At 46.8% G+C, this 16793-nt stretch overlaps 1 protein-coding gene across 1 annotated transcript in view; it reads left to right on the top strand.

Annotated features, from left to right (window-relative positions):
* Nucleotides 1-14148, top strand: part of CS (citrate synthase) — a 32850-nt gene extending 18702 nt beyond the window's left edge. Inside the window, exons 4-11 of the mRNA XM_083728924.1 lie at nt 2847-2912; nt 3018-3149; nt 3395-3583; nt 5845-6044; nt 8272-8401; nt 8515-8616; nt 9916-10125; nt 12624-14148. Of these exons, the coding sequence (XP_083585050.1) occupies nt 2847-2912; nt 3018-3149; nt 3395-3583; nt 5845-6044; nt 8272-8401; nt 8515-8616; nt 9916-10125; nt 12624-12794 (1200 nt within the window). The 3' untranslated portion in view covers nt 12795-14148. The remainder of the gene's footprint in view (nt 1-2846; nt 2913-3017; nt 3150-3394; nt 3584-5844; nt 6045-8271; nt 8402-8514; nt 8617-9915; nt 10126-12623) is intronic.
* The last annotated feature ends 2645 nt before the right edge of the window (nt 14149-16793 follow it).

Here is a 16793-nt window from a genome sequence, read left to right as displayed (position 1 = left end):
TAGTTTTCAATATCACCAGCTAAACATTGTGATATACTGATATATCACGATGTCTGGAATAAGGCTGGAGCTTTGTAGAGGCATTGGCTGGCTTCACGGTTTTCCCCGCATCGTAATTTTTGCATAGTGCATGCACAAACACCATGATTCACGATATATTGCCAGGTCAAAAATTATGAGGCTGATATCATGATACAGACTTCAAAGCAGTGTTGGATGATATATCAATATATTGCCCAGTCCTAACCTGGAGAAAGGTGGTGAAGCGTGGCCTGGAAAGTTTCACAGATGATGTCTTGTGACTTCTTTAGTCAAGCCAATAACATGGGGTAGGATTCAACTAGGTTGCTGTGTGCACAGAGCAGAGGTCCGCTTGTGCAACAGGATTCCCTTTTTTTATTATTTAATAATTTTTATTAATTTTCAACACATCACACTCATACACATTTTATCTGATTTTAACAAAATTCAAATTTTGGTCTTCGGCTTCTCTGGTAATCATCCATTTTTACCATTCAATACACATTTCTTTCATTATATTGCCATTTATCTTCCCTCATTTTTTCTATTTCCTTTAAACAATACCTCTTAAAGTTTTACAGTGCTTCTTGAAACCCCACTAGCGTTGTTTGTACCTCACATATATTTTTCAGATATTCTACAAATTTCCCCCAATCTTCGATGAACTTTTGGTTTCGAGTATATCTTATTTTCAAGTGCAACAGGATTTCAACCCCATCTTCTCCCTGTGCCCTCTAAATCTGCTCTGGATGGTTAGGGGAACTCCTCAGTACAGCTTTAGGGGGATTTGTTTTCGTTTTTGAGAGGCATATCACATTGAGAAAGGAACTTGCCTGTGGAGGGGTGCACAGAGAAGGGGGGGAGAGTCAAGTTGCATGAGTGGGCCCCATTGTGAGCACGCATACCACACTTAGCACTGCATTGAAATCCACCCATGAGACTTCGGGCATGGCAAAGCATCAGCAGGGTTTGAGGATATTAGTGACACTAGAGCACTTTTTAAAGGAGGAGGAGGAAGAACAGTCGGTGAATAAAGGGATATGGGTCAAAGACAAGATGCATGTTCTGGTGACAGCTCCAGAATAAGCTCTTGGCATCTCAAGCTAAAGGCTGTCAAGAAGCAGAACTAGAAATGACCTCTGCCTGGAACCTTGAAGAACTGCTGACAGTTTGAGTAGATAGTACGTGGTTTAAATAAAAAAATGGTCTACTTCAGGCATGTCTATTTCAGGAGCCTAACCCGGCCTGCTGGTCAGTTGAATCTGGCCCCCCATGGCAGTTTATTTCCCAGGGTAAAATACTAAAAAAAAACTCAACAACTTTGGTCGGCCCTTTGGTCGGCCCTCGCAGCCCTTCACTTCTTCAAATCTGGCCCTCTTTGAAAAAAGTGTGGATACCATTGATCTACTTCATTTCTCAAGTAGCCATGTTTTTATTATGGAAGCAATTGAATATTTGTTGTTGAGTTGTTAGCCTTCTGAGTTTGAAGTGAGGCATAGTGAGCGTGGAGCCTCCTAGTGCAGTGGTCCAAACTTTGAATATATGTACTCACTGCAAAAAAAGGGTGGCACTTACTGTAACAACTTCATGGTGATTAAAAAATCACTGGAAGCAAGGGTTGACAACCCTGGCTCAAAGCTGTGGTACCTCCTAGATCAGAGCTTTTCAGACTTTGCATGTTGGTGACAAACTTTTTAGACGTGCATCATTTCGTGACAGTTACTCAGTTTTACTAGCAAACTGGAGGTTAAACAAATGTATTATAAGAGATAACGGACACCTATTGTGCGACACACTGCAGCCAACACACTAACTTGTTGCGACACACAGTTTGGAAAGTTCTGTCCTAGATGATGCAGCCCTTGTGAACAAGTCTGGAGGGCTTCATTCCTAGCCCCTTGCAAGGTAGCTGACATAAAAGTAACTTTTCGTTAAGAGAAAATGCCAAAGAGAGCCCAACTGCTGTTAAAGCAATGAGGTCACATTACTAGTTCGTTGTTTGCGGTACAAAGGCTTTCTCTAGTGTTTAGATGCCAAATCAGCTTCCTGATTATACTAGTCTCTAAGCAGTGCTGATTAGTATCTCCTGCTTTGTTTCTGAATCTGAAGTTCATTTAATTAATTGTTTGCGAAATGGTGCCTCCTCCAGCTTTGGTGCACAGTAGCAAGGTTTTCTGGGTGCCAGCTGGGAAGCTGAGCTTTGACGGTTGTTGAAAAGGACTCTGTTCTTCAGTCTGGTTTTTGAGGCCATTGACAAAAGGGGAAGAAGTATTTTAGCGAGAGCCAAGGTTATAGGAGATTTGCCACTATGCCTCCTGGTCTCTCGAGAGCTTACAGAGGTGACAAGGAGTGGGGAATAAAGCTATCATTTTGGCAAAACAGGGCATTGGAAACAATTCTGCACCAGAATCCTCACCTGGTACACCTGAGACTGTTATGCAGTCTTTGTGCAACATATCAATTTATTCTGGCTGCAAACTTTGGGCCGTGCTGAAATTTTGGGTTAACTTAAATCAGGGGTGGTGAACTGCTAGCCCATAAGCCTTCCCTGGTGGCCTATCAGCGCCCCCCAACTCAATTTTTCACTGGTGCTATTACCACCACCAAAGGGAGAAAGTGTGCAAAGCACCAGTGGGGACAGAAGGATAGTATTTAGAATGAAATAACCTTGATACCTCCCATATGAAGTGTGAAATTGCTTAAGGGAAAGAAGAACCTAAGTTATCACACTTTGCAGCAGCAAATTCCATAGTTCATGCACATAGCAAAGAAGTATTTCCTTTTGTCTGTCCTAACTTTTTACCGCTTGCATCTTTTGTCCCTAGATCTACGGAGGCATGAGAGGCATGAAAGGGCTAATATACGAGACCTCAGTCCTGGACCCAGATGAGGTAAGTGAGGCCTGAGGTTGTAGTAGTCACAATACCTGTCTGGCTGTGCAGCCTGTCCATGGAAATGTATGAATACCTCTTAATCTGCTTTTTCCACATCTGCAGGGCATCCGTTTCCGTGGCTACAGCATCCCCGAATGCCAGAAGCTACTGCCCAAAGCCCCTGGAGGTGCAGAGCCCCTGCCCGAAGGGCTGTTCTGGTTGCTGGTGACGGGAGAGATCCCCTCGCAAGAACAGGTAACGAGACAGGAGTGGCTGAAGTAGAGTCTGAATTGGAGGCTGCAGCTGATACCTTCAGCCCTTCCTTGAATGCCATTATGCAGCCTGGGGGGGGGGGGGTTGTGAGTGTCTGTGAGCAGGCAGGGAAAGCACTGAGATGTCTACATGGCAGGAGATAGCAAAGGGCAATGGGAGGCTGCACGCAGCTCAGCACCGATTCCTTCATTGTTACTGAGGCAGAGCTTTGTGTTTTCTCCGTTCAGGTGAGCTGGCTGTCCCGGGAGTGGGCCAAAAGAGCCGCCCTGCCTTCTCATGTGGTGACCATGCTGGACAACTTCCCCACCAACCTTCACCCCATGTCACAACTGAGTGCCGCTGTCACCGCCCTCAACAGCGAGAGCACTTTTGCCCGTGCCTATTCAGAGGGAATCAGCCGGACCAAGTACTGGGAAGTAAGCACGGGACAGGCAACATTTCGCGTGGGCAGAAGAGGTGTGAGCCGTTTGCGGGCTTGGCAAGCCAATAATGGGGGAGGCGGGTGGGCAAGCTGTAAGTATTTTCTTCTGTAGCATCTGATCGATGGCATCTGGAGGTGAAGTCCTGAAGCTACGTACCAGAAATGCAGGTGATTTATTATAATCGCCTACGTAAACATGGTGTTGTTTATATGCACAAAACATAGACGCTTAATGTAGTCAGGGTTATGGCTGTGTAAAGAAATTTGGGTTGTCAGCCTCTCCCTTCTTTGCGTGTGCTGAAAACTGAAAATTGTGCACTCAGTGTTGCAAGAATAAGGTTTTGAATGTCAGGATGGTTCCTGCTGAATGTTAAAAAGGCTAGGGGGAAATGTATCTGAAGCTTTCATTGTCAGAGGGTGGTGATGATCCATGCCCTGCAGCTTAATCCCCAAAAACGCTATGGCAAACACCAAGAACTCCAGTGGTGGGGAACTTTGGGGCTTCCAGATGCCATTGGATTCCCATCAGCCCCAGCCAGCATGGCCAGTGATCAGGGGTGATGGGAGTTGTAGTCCACAACATCTGGCAGGCTGCAGCTTCCCCATCCCTGCATTGGTTTGTCTCGGGTCTTCATATTGGGGAGTTGGGCTTACTGATTGGAAAGCTGCTGGCAGGATTGCTGAACACCCTTTGTCCTAGGATTGATTTGCTAATGCCAGGTGCTGATATAATTGTGGAGTTTGGGGCTGTGGGCGTGGTCCTTCCTGCTTCTCCACCTAGAGGTGGAAGTTGTTCCAGAAAAAAGAGACACCTAATGTGTCAAGCCTGACCAAGCCCTGCTGAAGGCTGCCATATTTTGACTTGGAAATGAGCCAGCCCAGTTCAGCTTTTGTTTCGTGCTGATCCTCAAGCGCATGGTAAAGGACAGAAAAGTCAGGTGTGTGAGAAAGACAGAGACAGAGAGACAGACCTTGGTCCTCACCATGTGGAATCCCAGTCACTGCCTTTTTAACATGAGACCTTGAACAAGATGACATGTGCCTCTGGCCTGACCTAAAATGTGTGCGCACACCCTCGGCACTGAAGCAAAGAGACTTTGGTCTCTGGCCCGTTCCAATTCTGCCGGCCTGTATCTGCTCTGAGGCATTGCTGTCTGGAGTAAAGGGGTAAAGTATTGGGATGCGGGGAGGCAGTAGTTCTGCTGTTCATTAACCTTTACCTGCTTGTCCCCTGCCCAGCCAATGCACTGCAGTTAGACAAGAGAACAGGTCCTTTTCCGTGGAATACTCATGGGGTGCCATTGGTATCATTTTGATCCCAGGCATTTGAGTGTTAAATCCTCCAGCAGTTGATTATATATTTTATCTGGATGATTTTGGGGGGAAACTCATCTCTATATTGGGGGACGGAGGGATTTGTTTCTAGGGTGTTCTGGTATTAACACCACTTTTAAATTTGTTTATTGAGTTCTCCTGGCAATTGCTTTGTGCATTGCAGTTGCCAGCAGATTGCTTTGAGACTTATTGTGGAAAGTGACTCATAAGAAATAATAGTTATTATAAAAGAGTAGAAATGTGTGGCAGGAGTGTGATTCAAATGCCAGTCCTCTGCCTATGAGCACATGAAGGAAGTCCTACCTGTGTGACTCTTGGAAGAATAGGCAGCAGTGCTTATCAGCATTCCTAGGTCTGTTTATACATTCAGGACAAACAGTAGGAGAGTCTTATGGCACCTTTCAGATGAGTACCGTATTTTTCGCTCTATATGACGCACCAGACCACAAGACGCACCTAGTTTTTGGAGGAGGAAAACAAGAAAAAAAATATTCTGAATCTCAGAAGCCAGAACAGCAAGAGGGATTGCTGCGCAGTGAAAGCAGCAAATCCCTCTTGCTGTTCTGGCTTCTGGGATAGCTGTGCAGCCTGCATTCGCTCCATAAGACGCACACACATTTCCCCCTACTTTTTAGGAGGGAAAAAGTGAGTCTTACAGAGCAAAAAATACGGTATATTTCATTTTACAGCCGCAGCTGCTTTTGTGCTCTAAGAGTTCATCCCATGAGATGCATGCATGAAGGCAGAATACAAAGACTCTTGTTGCAGACTGTACGCAAGCCGCTCTAGTCTTCATGTTAACTGTTGTAGCTGTAGCCAGCGAACGGATCATATGTCCCTGCTCTGGCGGGATTGGAGGGGGAAGCCCCTCTAGGAGTGGTTCCTGACTTCTACCTCCCCTTCCCCTTCCGTACCTTGCAGTTTATCTATGAGGACTCCATGGACTTGATTGCCAAGCTGCCATGTATAGCTGCAAAGATTTACCGCAATCTGTACCGTGAAGGCAGCAGCATTGGCGCCATCGATCCCGCCTTAGACTGGTCGCACAACTTCACCAACATGCTGGGCTATAATGACCCCGAGTTCATTGAACTCATGCGCCTCTACCTCACCATTCACAGGTAAGTCTTACCTGTCTTGTGTACAAGAGAGGGTTGAAAGAGCTGTGAGCTGATGGAGCAACAGAAAGAACTGAGGCCTGAGCTTTTGTGCCTTTAGCACTTGTGTCCTTCCCCCACACATCCATTACTGCTAGCGCACTAAGCATTGGTGCAATTTCCCCCATATGCTTTCTGTGCTTGAGCATAATGAAGGTGCTCAGCAAGCCTTCCTGGGGAGAGCGTTCCACAAACGAGGAGCCACTGCAGAAAAGGCCCACTCTTGTGGAGGAGGCACACAAAGAAGGGCCTCAGATGACAGGGTCCATTCATATGAGGAGAGGCGGTCGCTGGGGTCCTTTAAGGCTTTATAGGTCAAAGTCAGCATTTTGAATTGGCCCGGAAACTGATTAGCAACCAGTGAAGTTGGGCCAGGCTCGGCGCAATATACTGTATTTTTCGCTCTATAATACGCACCAGACCATAAGATGCACCTAGTTTTTAGAAGAGGAAACAAGAAAAAATATATTCCGAATCTCAGAAGCCAGGACAGCCAGCGGGATCTCAGTGCAGCAATCCCACTGGCTGTCCTGGCTTATGGGATAGCCGCACGCTGTGCTCTGGAGCTTCGCATTGCTTTCGCTGAAGTCATGGAGCCTGCATTCGCTCCATAAGTCGCACACACATTTCCCCTTATTTTTAGGAGGGGAAAAGTTTGCCTTATTGAGTGAAAAATACGGTAATCTCAAACCGTCTTTCCCCGGTGAGCAACCCAGCTGCCGAATTCTACACCAGCTGAAGTTTCTGAACTGCCTCCAGGGGCAGCCCTATGTACAACACATTGCAATAATCTAACCTAGAGGTTACCAGGGCATAGACAGCAATAGTTAGGCTGTCTAGGTAAGGGCGTAGCTGGGCCGCCAGCCGAAGCTGATGGAAGATTGTCCATGCCTCTGAGGCCACTTGAGCATCAAGCGACAGCAAAGGATCAAGGAGTTCCTTCAAAGGGAATGTAACTTCCCATTCGTCCAACCACCCACTAACAGTGCCCCAGTCTTATCTGGATTGAGCTTCAGTTTGTCGGCACTCACCTTTTTTCTCTACTTGACAGTGGTTTTATTGCCAACAGGCATAGCACTTAAGCATCTGATATAATCTGTAGCCTTTTGCGACAGTTGAGATGTGCAGGGAGCTGGGTGCATAGTTCAGGGGTTAGAGTTTCCATGTATAACGTCCTAATTTCAATCCATGGAATATTCTGTTAAAGCAGTAGCCTTCAATATTTAACCCACCTTTAACCCAAACGTGAATTTGGTGTCCCATTTCTAAATCTTCTTTTTACCATATGTTTGTATGCTGCTACTCCTGCTGCTGTTGGATCAAGCTGTGACCCAGCAGTTGGTCCCAATCATCAGCCCAACTGAGAGACCTCTGCCTGAAATCCTGTTGCTAGTTGGGTTAATATGACTTCATATGTTCCATGGGTAGGCAAACTAAGGCCCGGAGGCCGGATGTGGCCCAATCACCTTCAAAATCCTGTCTGGGAATCAGTGTGTTTTTACATGAGCAGAATGTGTCCTTTTATTTAAAATGCATCTCTGGGTTATTTGTGGGGCAGAGGAATTCGTTCATGATTATTTTTTTCAAAATATAGTCCGGCCCCCCCGACAAGGTCTGAGGGACAGTGGACAGGCCCCCTGCTGAAAAAGTTTGCTAACCCCTGAATGTTCTCTTAAGTGGCTCCCTCTAGTGGCAGAGAACCCTAACTTTTGTTTAACCCTCAATTGGGAGCTACGTGCTACAAGGGTAATGTTACTTTCGCCCCGGTAGGTTGTTTCTTGCAGCTGTGGTGTGCTGGGGCTGTAGAATTGTAGAGTTGGAAGGGACTCTAGTCCCACCCCCTGCAGTGCAGGAATCCTTTGGGCCAATGTGGGGCTTTAACACGCAACCCTGACGTTAAGTGTCTCATGCGCTGTTGACAGAGCTATCTGAGTGTGCTGAGAAAGCCGCTTTTGTGAACATCTTTCATGCTTGCATATGATGACCATAAAATGAATTCATTGTAACTGCTATTGTACTTCTGGAATATTATGTGTGTCATCTTTTCTGTCCAGGAAGAAATGTTGGTGAGAATCTTAATTTATTAACCATTGGCCAAATGCATACAAAACTTCATTTCAGTCTGCCTGCTGTGCGCTCTAGGCTTCCTTGTTCCCTGCTGATTTTCCCCCTCCCCCTTTGTTTTCTGCAGTGACCACGAGGGTGGTAATGTCAGTGCCCATACCAGTCACCTAGTGGGCAGTGCCCTCTCCGACCCTTACCTGGCTTTTGCTGCAGCCATGAATGGTCTGGCTGGCCCACTCCACGGTCTTGCAAATCAGGTAGGGGGCTGCATTGCCGAGCAGTGCTGGCAAATCTTGAATTTGGCGAAGAGCCTTTAGGGAGCCCTCCCTGTTCTTGCACATTATCAGCAAATCTCACGGGCTTTTTGCAGGAAGTGCTGGTATGGTTGACGAACTTGCAGAAGGAGCTGGGTGAGGATGTGTCCGACACAAAACTGAGGGATTTCATCTGGAATACTTTGAACTCTGGCAGGGTGAGTGTTGGCGGCATCAAAGCCTTAATGGGGCAACAGAGAGAGGGGTTGCAGTTGGGAGGAAACTGTAGAGATTTAGGTTGCAGTGAGGTCTGTTATAAAATGGGGTGGTGGGGGCACAGAGAGACCACACTGGCTTATGGGATTTCAACTTGTAAACTCCACAAAAGCATATATGCGCAGCCATATTTAGGTTTTTGTTTTGCTTTTTAAGCTGAGCTTCTCAGGAAGAGGAATTCTGCCTAAAGTATTCATTCTTCTTTTTTTCCTGCACTTCCCACAGCCCTGGTGCCTTTCCCCTGTCCTATTTTATCAATTCAATGTGGGGATTCTTAGAATAGCAACTCATGTTCTATTCTGTGTTAGAAAGGAATATCTTCCCCCTCCACCACGTTGATTACAGGACCACAAGGAGTGGCCTAAATGTATTTTAAGGATGCGTAATTATCCCCCAGTTCTTCTTTAGCAGCCACTGGGAAGTGAAGTCCGTTAATTAGCTGCAGAAGAAAGCATTTATGTACTAGCTAATGGATTCCCAGTGCCTTTGTAGTCTCACTTGGCATAGAAATGGGGAGCAAAAACAGGAAGTCAGGTGCTGGGAGTCATCAACAATGGGAGAAGATAAACAAGGACTTCAAGTCAGTCTATGCTATGGGCCAATAGGGCACTCCTCCTAGAAACCAGCCAGGAGACAGTTGCCAGGATGAAGCTGTACAGAAAATGGATAGGGCCGCCTAGATTTTCTCTTGCTGTCTGTGTGCAAATACATATTTCAATCATGATCTCATTCCTCAAGCTTTAAACTGCTGTAGGGCTGGGGGAAGAGGAGGAAGCTCCCAGGTGAGAGCTGGGAGGGTTTCCTCTTCTGTACATGCAATAAGAGTTAAGATACAGTGCCGGAGGACCTGGTATTCACTTTCTCTTCTTTTCTTCTTTATTTTCTTCCTTCTCTTATTCTTGCTTTTTTTCTTATCTCTCTAGATTAGTTTGGCTCTTATTGTATTTTATGTTGGAAACTTTTAATAAAAATTGATTAAAAACTTAGCCTGCTCTAGGGCTTGTTAAAACAGGTCAGTGTAAAAAATGATTGTGAGCTGGTGGGAACTGCCTAAAAAGTCCCACAGGCAGGATGGTGGGGGAAGGTGAGAAATCAAAGGTAGTGGTGGCACTGTGTGAAAACCTATCAATCAAGGTGTGGATGTTGGCAACTATGAAGGGGGCTGAGTATCTGCCTATTAACCCCTTTGCACATCATATTGGGTACCACCCACAAGATTCTGTCAACGTCTCATGTTGCAGGTGGTTCCTGGCTATGGCCACGCAGTGCTGAGGAAGACGGACCCTCGCTACACCTGCCAGAGAGAATTTGCGCTCAAGCACCTTCCCAAAGATCCCCTCTTCAAGCTGGTGGCGCAGCTATACAAGATTGTCCCTAATGTGCTGCTTGAACAGGGCAAGGCCAAGAATCCCTGGCCCAATGTGGATGCACATAGTGGGGTCCTCCTGCAGGTGAGCTAACTACCTTTGGCAACCCTCTTTGAGGGCAGAGACCAAAGCCCTGGACTTTCTCAGCTAAAGGTGCCTGCTAGAATCTAGCACATTTCTTAGGACTGAGCACTGGGAATATATTTCCCTGGGAACTTGCCTTGCAGGCTCAAATAGAGGGCACTCTCAGCCCAGATTAGTATCACACTTTGCCTTGGGTCTAAGGCAGAGGATCATCTCACCTTGCTTTCCAAAGCATGGGGGACACTGCCTAAAACTTACACTTTTGGACAGAAATGGATGGAACCCGCCATATTCAGACCAATAGGTGCAGGGAATCTTGTGATAAGTATCTTTAAAGGATGAGTTTTTATTTAAAAAATGGTTTTGAAGCTGTTGTGGTTTTGAGAATTTGTTGCACTGGCTCCTGCTAGTGCAACTGTTTAGTTGCATCCAGCCCATAATATAAGGGAAGGATAAAAGCAGGGTTTGAAAAACATAGTTGAGGCTTAGACAATGTACCGAAATCACAAAATGCCAAGCTGATTAGGACAGAGGTGGATGTGTCACTCTCAAAAGCACTGCAGCGGAGAAGTAAAAGGAGAGTCCTGATAAAAGGTATTTTGTGATGGGAAACTAGAGCTCTCAGTCACAGACTACTTCTCCCTCACCTCTGCCTGGTGTTTTCTGTTTATGTGGAGCACAAAACCCAGTATCTTAGAAGCTCTGAAGCCTCAGAGCCTGTCTGCTACACCTTAGGCCACCTTGCAATCTGAGGGTCAGCTGCCTCACCTCATCAAAATGACACCAGGTGACTTGTTTTCACCAGTCGTGGTGGATGTGGCTGTGTTTGGGTGAAATGGAGGCAGCCTGGTGAACTTTAGGGGCCAGAGGTTCCCAACAGCTGCTTTAAAAACTGAAGCTGGCTGGATGCTGTAGGTGCACTTGTGTTCAGTTCAGGTATGGGATTGCCTGGCAGGGCTGAATCTGGTTTTTTTGGGAGTGGTACAGGCCCCAAGTTGACTTGTGCACCACACACGCTCTGATGTCAGAGGGATCAGTCTGCATCTTATATGCTTATGCCACTTTGCTGCTCTAGGTAGCGCAGAAGCAAGCTTGAGTCCGTTCCCTGGGGCAAAGCCTCTTATTTCCAGGCACTAGATTAAATGTTTCCGCTTGTGCCCCACCAGTACACAGAGCTGCTCCTATCCTTGTCCGCAAGCCCAGTTTATTTCCCAACAGTAGGGCGCTGAACCAGCTCTGCAGGATTTACCGCAGTGTGATAGCAATTTCTATCCTTTGGGGAGTAAATCCGCAGTGCAACCTGAAGCACCTTTTTTGCACTCAATTTGTGGGTGCTAAGTGGGTGCAAAGAAAGCTTTGACTCAGCTGTTGATTTGCACAGTGTTCTAGAAGACATTCCCACGTAGCTCTGCATAGTAGGGGAAGGGCAATAATTGCCTGGGGCCGCTTGTTTTGCCATAGCCAATAAGCCGGTTGTGTGGAACCCTTGCTAAATTGTATGCCAATCACCATTTGAACTCCTACACTTGCAGAACCCAGGCAGGGTGGTGGTGTGCCTCCCTCTAGCGGTGGCTTAGGAGGCCTTGCAGATGCTATTATATCCAACCATAGTATAGGAATAGCATGAGGCAGAATTCCTAAACGACTGGGATTTGCGGTGGGCAAACCTGAAATGTTTTTGCTGGTATGAGACGAAGAATCAGAGTGCTTTGCCCTATCCCCCACCCTTCTAATTTCTGCAATTTTTTAAAGGAAAAACCCTACAGGAAGTGACTGAAAAAAACTTTCCTCTTCTGCCCTCTTGGAACAACAAAAAAAAAATCACTTTGCAAGGGCTGTAGGATTCATGTCATTTCCAGGAATTATTTCTTGTGTGTAAGAAGGATCAGATATATCAGCATTCAGTTTGTATGTTTTCTTAATTTCTTCCTGTGAGGCCCCTCGGAGCAATATACAGTATAGATTATGACAGTGCCCAGTCAGGTTTGTGTGTGTCCCCCAGTGCCTCCCAGGAACCTCACAGGTGGGTTTTGAAGGTGATGCCCTTCTGGTTTTCCTGAACACCTAGTGTTTGAGGTATACTGTATCTGTAGGTGGAGATTCCATTTTAGCACTCTCAACCATCGTGTCCAATACAGTGGAACCTTGGTACTCGAACATTTCGGCTCCCAAACGCCGAAAACCCGGAAGTAAGTGTTCCAGTTTTCAAATGTTTTTTGGAAGCTGAACATCCGATGTGGCTGTCGGCTATTGTTTTCAGGGCACTTGCACCCATCGGAAGCTGCGCCTTGGTTTTTGAATGTTTCAGAAGTTGAACGGACTTTGGAACGGATTACATTCAAGAACCAAGGGACACCTAGAGGGCTAAAGGGTTCCCTATATTTGCCATATCGGTTACAATAATGTTATTTACTTAGTTAAGGGTTCTCTAGGCCTGGTAAGTGGTCTTTTTCCTCCCCGGGGCCGTCCTCCTAACCACCACCTCTCTCTTTCTGCAGTACTACGGCATGAAGGAGATGAACTACTACACTGTGCTGTTTGGTGTGTCTCGAGCTCTTGGCGTCCTGTCGCAGCTCATCTGGAGCCGGGCGCTTGGCTTCCCTCTGGAGAGACCCAAATCCATGAGCACAGATGGGCTGATGGTGCTTGTGGGTGCAAAGTCAGGTTAAAGCAAGGGATAACGTGGCAGGGGGTTAGCTGTCGAGGGAACGGTAGAGACAATACGACTTTTTTGTGTTTTGTTCAAAGGGCCTTGAAAAGATCCTTCCTTAGAGGCACTGACCATCGCATATTTTTTTCAGGTTATTTATGGGATAAATTCAGATAAAACTTATAGATACTTATCCTCCCCCCTCCTCCACACCTGCTACCTTAAAATACCACCTTAAAGTTAGTTTAGATTCCTAAACGCGGGGCCCAGGGCAGCTCTTCCCAACCTGAGCTGATGCCCCCGGCTAGAGAGAATGTTGCTTCTTTCCAGCTCAGACTCCTCCTCTTTCATCCCCTCTTATCGCCCCAGGTTGCAGGCCAGGAGCAGAGAATACTTCCCCTTTAACAATCATGTCATATCACATGCTGCTTTTTACCACCTTTCACAGATGGGGTGTTCTGCATTTTAAACAACACCCTCCCTTTTTGGCAGGAGGGGGTTGGAGAGGAAAGCAGTTCTTTCCCGTCAGCTGAGCGCCATCCCCTTTTGTATACCCTTCTCCCGCCGCTGTCAAAAACGGCAGAATTGTGCTCTTAAAAGACAGAGCAGGTGAGGCTGTGACTTGAGTCACACTCCGGTGAAAAAGGTGAGTACAGCTCACCTCCTTGCCTACCAAAGAGGGGCAACACAGACCTTTCCCTTCCCCCAATCCAAAGCTACCACAGCACTAGGTTGTCCTGACCTGCATTAATGCACACAACCCCCTGGGCAACCCACTGCCCCCCCCCCAAAAAAAAACCCTGATCTTCTGCGAGATGGTGCTTTGTTCCCAAAGATAAGACTCTCAAGAAACTTAATCTGCCAGGAACAAATAGCTCCTTGCCTCCCTCCTCTTTGGCCAGAGGAGGTGAGAGCAGCGTGTTTGAAGCAAGTGACGTCCCCATCCCATTTTTAATTTTGACTTGAGTGTTGGTGCTGTGGTACTGAAAAGGTGGGTTGAGGGTGTCTCAATAGCAAAGAAGGTATTGGTAACGTTTCCAAAACGGCAGCTTTTAATAGCATTGCCGTGTGGCGCTAAATTGGCTGGCCACACCTTGAGAGCAGCGATAGGTGAAAAGAATGGAGCCTGTCTCCTGGCCTCCTTTCCTCTCTAGAAAGGACTTCATACACTCCTACCAATGTTTGTTTTTTCTCTGTGTGTTTGTGTGAAACCCTTTTTGTCCTAAAACCACAAACAAACAAAAAAAGGAAAGAAAAACCCCAATCTTAAGTTGAAGGCACAGTATCAACAGCTGTGTAAGCATCAGCGTTCCGTTGCAAACTTCAGGTGGTTCTGTACAAACTGCAAAATAAATGTTTTTATTAACAAGTTACAGTATTGGAGTCTGTCCCTATGTATCAGTGAGGCCTGCAGCCCTTTGAACTATTGCTCCCAGTGACTGTTTGCGCCCCCACACACTCAATTCTTACCAGCCATCATAGTTTGCTTAGGATACTGGAAATGCATAATCCTAAAGGAACAGAACAACCAGAGCTTCTTTACAGGTAGGCAAACTAAGGCCCGGGGGCCAGATCCAGCCCAATCGCCTTCTAAATTCGGCCCGTGGACAGTCCAGGAATCAGCATGTTTTTACATGAGTAGAATGTCTCCTTTTATTTAAAATGCATCTCTGGGTTATTTGTGGGGCATAAGAATTCGTTCTCCCCCCCCCCAAAAAAAAATATAGTCCGGCCCCCCACAAGGTCTGAGGGACAGTGGACCGGCCCCCTGCTGAAAAGGTTTGCTGACCCCTGAGGTACACATTGGCAACTCCAAAAGTCCCCATGACAGCAAACACAAGCGCTGTGTGTGTGTGTGTGTGTGTGTGTGTGTGTGTGTGTGTGTGTGTGTGTTGGTTTGGGGTGGTCAGTGGAATGGAGCTGCCCCACTTAACTTTTTACTTACACCGTTTCATATCCTAATTTGAAGTTGCTGCTTCCTTCGCAGCAGGGGTGGGACGTACAGCTACTTGTCACAAACCCAAAGGAATAACCCCAAGGTTCCTCCTATTTTTCTTCATTATTGTCCATTTTGTATATGCTCGTTCAATAAACTCTGTTGTACAATCACTACTTCAGAGTAGCATCTGGAATAGGGCATTTTGAATTGTCGGTATTCTGATTTTGTATGGCAGTGGCGAGGCAAACCACTCAGCAGGTATGTATTCTTCCTGTACTGGGCAATTGCAGAGGCAATAGCTCCAAGGTGAAAACGACTTCCTTGATGCCAAGCATGGACATGGAATATTGTATGTGTATGTGCACACAGGGGATGCGGGTGGCGCTGTGGGTTAAACCACAGAGCCTAGGACTTGCCAATCAGAAGGTCGTGGTTCGAATCCCCACAACAGGGTGAGCTCCCGTTGCTTGGTCCCTGCTCCTGCCCACCTAGCAGTTTGAAAGCACGTCAAAGTGCAAGTAGATAAATAGGTACCACTCCGGCGGGAAGGTAAACGGCGTTTCTGTGCGCTGCTCTGGTTCACCAGAAGTGGCTTCATCATGCTGGTACTATGACCTGGAAGCTGTACAGGCCAATAAAGCGAGATGAGCACCACATCCCCAGAGTCGGCCACGACTGGACCTAATGGTCAGGGGTCTTTACCTTTACCTTTATGTGCACAGAGTGGCAACCTGCAAACCATACTTTTACCCCCCAAAAATGTACGCTGCGATGCGCGTGCTTGATTTGTTTCTAGATTTCTCAGCGTTGTGCAGTGATAGCGAGAAAAACCCTAGTGTTGGTCCTTAGCATTTTTTGATAGCAGCTGGCTCTGTTTTTAGTTAGGTAACCAAAACCTTCCACTGGAAAGTAGGTGGCAGACTGGGAAAACTGTAGCAGTTACTTCTCCTTTGATTTAATGGTTCAAGCAGCAGAAAGTGACTTTGGTTCCTTGCTTGTATGCCTGTTTAGGGACCTTCTCCCTCTTCACAAGCCCCTATGTGTTCAGTAGGATTACTGTTATTTTTGTTGAGCTTTTTATTCTACCAAAACACTGAGCAGGCAACCATTCAGTCCTTGCTTTCAAAATACAAAGTATAAGCCCTGGTAGATTGGGGGGGGGGGGTGCTGCAAAGAAAGGTGTGTTTTGTGGCAGCGCCTCCTCCAGCACCTCGGGCAAAGAAATACTTAAGCTTTGCTGGAGAGGCTAGAGATCAAACCTGTGACCTTTTGCATGCAGAGCACGTGCTCTGTCACTGAGCCATGACCCCTCCTCATATTCCTCATGTGCTAATCCGCAAGCACAAGTGTAGTCGGCACTGAACTGGGCCTAACAGCTTTTGAGTGGCCACAAATCCACACCTGCCAATAATTCAACTTGGGAGCGCATGGAATAAAAGCAGCTTCCAGATTCTCCTGCTGCAGACCTGCACTTAGTGTGCAGAGGTTTAAAATCGAGGATCAAGTCCCAGTCGTGCCCCCAGCTGACCTTGGGCAAGCCTTTTCTTGCCCTTGAAAGACACTGTGCACACGTTGGTAAGAAGCCAACAGCTGCTGCCTGTAGAGAAGGGCAATGGTTCTGAGCCCATCTGGAATGACGTTCCCAGAAGGCATCTATAAATAGCTGGGTTCCCTCGTGGTTGTGCCAGGAAATAGAGGCTGCGGTATGAGAACACAGCCCTGTTTCAGCAAAGAAATGTGCTGTGGTCCTAACCTAGGATTAGCACATTTCATAAAGTCACACGATGCAGTCCTCCTTTGAGCAGAAGGCAGGTCTTGCTGGTGTGCCCTCGTGTCAACACCTATTCCTGCTTTCATAGAGGGAAGTATTCAAAGGTGATCATTCAGCTGCAGTTTGAAGTGGTAGGTCCCAGAAGTATTGTAGCACTTGTATCGCCTGAAGGTGAAGCTTAGCTCTAAGCCCTACTAGAAACTTCACTGTACATCCAAATTATGGCCCAGGTGTGGTCTGATGGATGATGGCCTTGAACAACTGCTGTAGGGATCCAGGTGGCACAGAGGTCTAAACTACTGAGCCTC

The sequence above is a fragment of the Podarcis gaigeae genome, assembly GCF_964106915.1.
Source record: "Podarcis gaigeae genome assembly, chromosome: 2".
Taxonomy (NCBI): Eukaryota; Metazoa; Chordata; class Lepidosauria; order Squamata; family Lacertidae; genus Podarcis; species Podarcis gaigeae.
Note: the sequence above shows the minus strand (reverse complement) of the source record. Positions and strands in the feature narration are given on the sequence as shown.